This window comes from Bison bison, unplaced genomic scaffold (genome assembly GCF_000754665.1).
Source record: "Bison bison bison isolate TAMUID 2011002044 unplaced genomic scaffold, Bison_UMD1.0 scf7180017864166, whole genome shotgun sequence".
NCBI lineage: Eukaryota > Metazoa > Chordata > Mammalia > Artiodactyla > Bovidae > Bison > Bison bison.
In genome coordinates, this window is record NW_011494738.1 from 1,787,331 (window position 1) to 1,794,408 (window position 7,078).

Consider the following 7,078-nt stretch of genomic DNA (forward strand, 5'->3'; position numbering starts at 1 on the left):
TGGACATAGGTTTGGGTGGAGTCTGGGAGTTGGTGATGGACAGAGAAGCCTGGCGAGCTACGGTCCATAGGGTCGCAGAGAGTCAGATACGACTGAGTGACCGAACTGAACTGAATAATAATTCAAAAACCCCCTATGAACAGGCCCCACCCTGAGAGTTTCTGGTTCACTAGGTCAGAAGCAGGGCCTGAGAATTTACATTTCTAACAAGTTTCCAGGTCATGATGATGCTGCTGGTCTAGGAACCTCATTTCGAGAACCATTCCCATAACATAGTTCATAATACTACCTTCATTCATTTACTCCTTTAACAAATACTTAGTGACTGCTACAGGTAAGACAGGCTGTATCAGACTTTGATCTTTACCCACCCAGGCTTCATGAAATGTAAAGCATGCAGAGGCAGATTCTCAAACTGTAACCAAAGGCAGGATGTGAAAATCCCAAAAGAATGACCAAGTACTTAGACTTTAAATCTTAAAGGAAAAGAAACCAAGAAAAGATTCTGATCACCTCTCCCTTGAGGAATACTTAGAATTTAGTGGCATCTGAATGGAACCTCAAAATAAAAAAAAAAGGTCCTGAAACAAGAAATAATTCTTAGGGGAAGAGATCAGGTGAGCAGGGTCTCAAAGCCAGGAAAATGCAGGGGAATTTTAGGGAATCCTGAATACTGTGGAGCTAGAAGTAGGAAAAGCTGGAGGTGGGAAGGCTGACTAGAGTCAAATCTCACATGTTTGTGCAGGGAGATCTCTTATCAGAGTCTGCCTCTGGGGAGGCTAGGGCAGCTGCATGGGGCCAGCTGGGCATAAGGAAACCACAGAAAGAGACGAACACAGAGCAGGAGGCAGTGGGGCTGTAGACAAACCCCTTTCTAGGTTCAAAGTGTAAGAGGAGACAACTTGACAACAGTCACCCAAAAACTTCCTTGAGCCACAATGTTTACAGTCCCATTCTTTTACTCCCTTAAGAGAAGTGGTATCTTTTCCTCAAAGGGAATATCTGTGTCCCTCCTCTTTTTCCTAACTAGTCTCCAAGAGTCCTTTTAACAGTCATCCCAGTCAAACACTGGACTTAAGCTAAAAGAATCAGTGTTTCAAGCTCATCAAAATTTGAAGGTGTCACATGTTCAGAAATCTGAGCGGTTCTGGGCTTGTTAATTTTCCATGTCACCAAAACGTATTCACAAAGAAGGCAATGGCACCCCACTTCAGTACTCTTGCCTGGAAAATCCCATGGACGGAGGAGCCTGGTAGGCTGCAGTCCATGAGGTCGCTAAGAGTCGGATACGACTGAGCGACTTCACTTTGATGCATTGGAGAAGGAAATGGCAATGCACTCCAGTGTTCTTGCCTGGAGAATTCCAGGGACGGGGGAGCCTGGTGGGCTGCCATCTATGGGGTCGCACAGAGTTGGACACGACTGAAGTGACTCAGCAGCAGCAGCATGGTCCTACAGGAGGAGACTGAACTTGGGAGTCAGAAAACCTGGATTCTACGTAAAGCAATTATACTCCAATTAAAAAATAAACAGAAAACCTGGATTCTGGGAAAGGCAGCATCATACTGGTTGATTAACCCATTATCAGTTTCTTTATAAAAAGGAAGAGAATACCCCACAGGATTATTATTAGTACCAAGGAAATGCCCACTTATTTAGAACAAAGTACTAGATCCCATGCTGGGCACTCTGAATAATCTCATTTAGTTAATTAAGGAAGATGGTACATATTAAAGTGCTATAAATATTAATAATTAGCAGTAGTAGCACATCACTCAAAAAGGATTCAAATTTACAAATCTCTTAGGAACTTCTAAATTTTAAGCTGAAACTCTGGCAAACTGGTGAAAATAATTTTACCTGATGATTTGTCCCACATAGTTATCTGGGCTTAGAAAATCTATAGTATTATAGTACAGTATTCAAAGTATCCAGACCAAAACCCCAATCTTTTACGCTTTCGGTAAACACAGAATGTTCTTATAAATCTTTGCTGCTCCCCACCCACCCATCCACCCCGCCAACCAGGGTTATCATTTGATCAGGGTTATCATTTGTCACCAACTCTTTCCACTGTCACATTGGGAAGTATTTGAAGGCTATTACTTTATATCTAAGAAATTAAAAGTTTTCTTCATGACAAGCAGGTGTAAACCTAGCAATCATCTCTCTATAAGCTTTATGAAATTATATAAGACAAACATCTAGGTACCATAACAAACTGGAAACATTCTTTTTAAAAACTTAAGAATGCATTTTCCTCATGACCCTTGGGTATAAAACCAGCAATATTCTTTCCCTAGCAGTTTAGAAATCAACACCAAAAGATGAAGAAATTCAAGGAGGCAACCCTGAGATAGCATGTAATAAACTTGAGAGTAACACATTCCAATGTCCCAAAGAAGACAAGTGGAGAATTTCTCCATTTCTCCTTCTAAACAGTTGGAAAAATTCACGGAACCAAGACAGCTAAGAGAAAATACCTTCTCCGGAAACATCAGGTGCTGGACATCAGGGTCAGGATGCAAAGAAGGCAGGAAAAAGTTCATTCTGATGTTTTTCAACTAGATTCTGTCTTCATTACAACTCCACAGCTAGAACTGATAGGATCAGTGCTCTGAGGGGGCAGGCAGGTAGGAAGAAGAGGGAAGCACTTCACAAGGTCACCTTGTCTCTTCTTTTTGTAGAAATTAAGTATTAATTTATCTAAGTATCTAGAAGTCTGGGAGGAGAAAGTTCTAGAATAACAATATGCAGCCTGAGCTTAGTACGGCCTGGGACCTGGAACAAGCAATTTCACCCTATCTTTAAAACCTCAGAGGGATGGGCAATATAGGGATAAGGGATGAAGGCTACAAGGATATATTGTAACCACAGAAAACAGAACCAATATTTCATAGTAATTATAATTGGAGTACAACCTTTAAAAATTGCAAATCACTACACTATACACACTTGTAACTTATATATTGGGGTTCCCTTGTGGCTCAGCTGGTAAAGAATCTGCCTACAATGTGGGAGACCTGGGTTCGATCCCTGGGTTGGGAAGATCCCCTGGAGAAGGGAAACGCTACCCACTCCAGTATTCTGGCCTGGAGAATTCCATGGACTATACAGTCCATGGGGTCACAAAGAGTCGGACACAACTGAGTGACTTATACTGTACATCAACTATACTTCAATTTTTAAAAAACCTTACAGGTATGCACACAAGATGAGATATAGACAAAGCTCCTACTAACACATCTGATGCATGGTGAGCACTCCATGAAATCTTTTTCCAACCAACTCATCAGAGGAGACAAGGAGAACCATACTGGAATAAAAGAGCGTAAGCACAGTCTTAAAAAACAAAACGGTAGGAAGGGTTTCTATTGGTAAAATGGAAGGACCGGGCCTTTGAGGCAGAAGGTAGACAATGAAGGCACAACCCAGTGCTGGGTTTCATGAAGAGTTGCAGGCTGCCCACCTGGAAGATTTATTCGGTAGGAATGTAAGAGCTGGTATAGGAATTTCGTGGTCTGCGGCCATTTGGAGGAAGGTCCTGAATGCCAGGCTAAGGAGCCTGGAATTTAATTTATGCAAGAGGCAGGCGAGACAGGTTCTGAGTAGGGGAGGAGCAGGAGTATCCAGCTGATAAGAAGGGAAGCTAGCTGATGTGAAACTGGAGAAAAGGTATCATCATGAACTTCTCTGTTACTACGAACACATTTTTAAAAACATGTGAGGTTGAGTTTTGTTGTGTTTCAGCAGTCCTCTCTTACTTAACAAAGAAAAACAAAACAACAAATCCAACTGTATTAGCTACATGAACAGATTCTGAGTAAGGTGGTAACTTGATCTTACAGGTGAAAAATTCGAAAGACATCTCAGTGTGCAGGGGTGTGCCTGTCAGGTGTGTGCTGGGTGTTGGTGGTTAACGATTGAAGCCATTACAGGTGGAAGGTCCTACCTTTGTCAGGAGCATCAGTATGAAAAAGATCTCAGTCCCTTAAGTCAGTGAGGTTTTGTTTCTAATTGTACTTATTTACTTATGATAAATCTCTATAAACTATTTTATCTAAAAGACCAGGCTCATTTTATAACATTGTATTTCCCTATGCGACAACATCAAAAATCAGTCCCTCCTGAGATTTTTAGGATCCAGTGTGAAAATATTTGAAATCAACAAAAATGCAGAAATATCTCCTACAAAATCACAGTACTCTCAGGTATAGATGCTAAATGAATAAGTTAGAACAAGAAGCACTAGAAAAAGAAAAAATCAATACTGATTCAGAGGCACTGTTTGCTAGTATTGGGTTGGAAGTACTAGGAAGGATTAAAAAGAGGGAAAAGGTTGCTTAATAGGCATGTACAAAATTAAATCAGCAGACAAAATCTATATGTTATCAAAGATATGATGATAGGAAGAACTACAAATACTAAAAAACTAGTAATATACACCACACAGGGGATGCAGGTGGGATGGGGAAAAGTTTTATCAAAAAAATTCCTCAAGGTGCTTCAAATGCAACCTATCCCATTTGGAACGAAGGACGATGCCAACTGTTTGTAATTCTCCTGGGATTCACCACACTTGGGAGTTAATTCACCCTTTCTCAGTTCCTCAACATGGGTTATAGAAATACCAACACTAAACTTGTGCAACTTCTAAACCACGATATTTAGAAATAAGAAAGCTATCTGGAACTAAATGAGGAGGCAAAGGTCATTTTTTTAAAAAAATCACCACACAAAATGTGAAGCTCATCCCTTTTGAAGGAATTTCCTTGGGAAACACTTATGAGATAAACTATCAAAGGGACACACTGATTTTTTTTTTTTTTGAACTTTAAATTTTACTTTTCCAGAGAGGACAGTTTAAGACATTTCCTGTGTGTTAACTCCACCCTTCTCAGAGAGCAGTTTTACAACCGTCCTCAAACCTTTCAGAATAACAGTCTTTTGTTATGGGTGGCCCTGTGGGCACACTCCTCCCCACACCTTTGTATATTTTCACCTTGGTTCTGTATTTCTCCAGAGACTACAGGAGAGTGTTGACTGGACCTTAGCAACAGGTTTTCAAGTCGAGGACAGCCTGTGGTGTTTTCTCCTGGGCAGTGTGACACAATGAAGTGGGGAGAAAGGGTCATTTGAAGAAGAGGTGCATTCTGAATTCTCAGAACCTCAAACTTCACACTGGGGCCTTTGATCACACACCCAGAAGATAACAGACACACCCAACTCCTCCAGTTTCCACCTGCAAGTTCCAGCTCCGGCCTCGCTAAATTTGCACCAAAAAGCAAATTCTACCTTCGAAGAGCTGGAGAGAAAGGAGGCAAAGACCCACAACTGTTCCCTAGCGGGAATGGAGCTTCCTCTTAGCTAACTGCTGGAGGAATGCAGCACAGCCTAGCTAATGTTTAAAATCACGTCCTGTTCTGCCTCTTGTTTTCCAGAAGAGTGTCATTACTGTCAACTATTTCACAAGACAAATAAACCTGTGAATGAAATATATCCTCCCCCCTCTTTCCAGTGAAAACACTGGAAGACTGGGCTGCTTCCTTCCTTCCTCCTCCTCACAGGAACCACATTTGTGGCACTGAGAGGAGTTAAAATAAGAAACACAAACGAGGTCTGCAAAGGCTACTTTTCAGAGCACCAGAGTCATTTCCAGTCTATTGCTGATTCCGGGGGCTTCCTAATGGAAGGAGTTGTGTTTTCAGTTATGAATCCTTTTTCATGAATCAACTAGGAGACTCCGCCGGCCAGGCCTGCTGGCAGGGCAGGGCAGGGCCCGCCAAGGGCAAGGCCCACCCCAGCCACAGGCTGCAGGCCCATTACCCCCACAAAGTGCTCCCCATAAAAGTACGTGCGGTAAAAGATTCATTCAACTGTTTGAGACTAATAAAGACTCCAAGAAACCTGCAATTGATCCAACTAATCCAACCCAATAGCGCTGGAATGGCAATAACTGGTTTTCATTATAAATTACATAGCCCACTAAATTGATGGGAAGGCTCTATCCCAACACAAAACATCAAAAGAGTTAAAATTAAGCTCCGGAATCAAAACTGTAATTTACCCAAGGCTTAGGTTCAAAAAGACCACTCCCTCCTTCCCTTTGCCATTGTGCTACAGGGTGTCCAGCAGTGCACTTTACACCTTTAGGCTTCCCAGAGTAAGAGGCTAGGGACTGGGAGATACAGAAGTCCTGGAATCAAATATTTGCATACTAATAGGTCTATTAGCATTGGTCTACTGAAATGCAAGGACAGTTAAAAAGGGAGAAAATGTGTGTGCTGTGGGCAGTAGATACCTGACAACCGAGAGAGCCCAAAGGAAACTGGAGAGGGAGACTCCAAATGGTGGCTTCTCTGGAGTCAAGAGTGAGAAACCGTCTCCTTTAAGTAGTGCATGGGCTGCCTGCAGCCAACCAGAGGCTTTGGAGCTGGGCATGCGGCCGCCGGGCTTCAGCAGGGTCACGTACCATATGGCACAAATAAAGCTTCAGAACCCCGGAGGCACGACTCCAGGGCAGGCCCGGCCTTAGAGTGCGGAGCTTACCTTGGAGCTGCTTGAATCTCCCTTCCAGCTGGTTGAAGTTGTAAGGCACCTGCCCCGTATAAGCCGGCGACAGCGGCCCGGAGATGCTAGACGTCCTCTGCAATTCCATTATGCCCAGCGTAACGCCCCAGCGGGCTGAACGGTGGAAATCCCTCTCCGGCCTCCTCCTACCCCCATTCAGCACGCAGCGGCTTCCGCAACGCCTGGCTTTCGGCCCCGGCGAAAAGGGCTGGACCTTAGGCAAGCCCCATGCCGGTGTGAAAGACCAGCAGGGTGATCTGATAGGAAGCTGGCCGCAGGAGAGTCTACCTTAGCCCGGTCACTCACGCATCCAATTCCTGTGGCTTTCCTTCCTTTTGTGGCCCTTGGCTCTAGGCTTGAAATAAATTACCGAGAACGGGCGGGAGGGCGGAGGGAGGGAGGCCGCAAATCCCACTTAAAATTTTTTAAAAATACGGCCAATCCTGAGTATGCCCTAGTCGCCGAGCCCAGGAGCTCGCGGGCGCAGCGCACACACCTCCTCCCCGCT

At 43.7% G+C, this 7,078-nt stretch overlaps 1 protein-coding gene across 2 annotated transcripts in view; it reads right to left on the reverse strand.

Moving 5' to 3' along the window:
- Positions 1-7,078, reverse strand: part of SPTBN1 (spectrin, beta, non-erythrocytic 1) — a 147,114-nt gene that overhangs the window by 108,238 nt on the left and 31,798 nt on the right. The window contains exon 1 of one of the 2 annotated variants that reach the window (XM_010841680.1): positions 6,550-7,072. The exons of the other annotated variant lie outside the window; for it this stretch is intronic. Coding sequence (XP_010839982.1) covers positions 6,550-6,658 — 109 coding nt within the window. The 5' untranslated portion in view covers positions 6,659-7,072. Of the gene's footprint in view, positions 1-6,549; positions 7,073-7,078 lie in introns of those variants that run through there. 2 annotated transcript variants of the gene reach the window in all.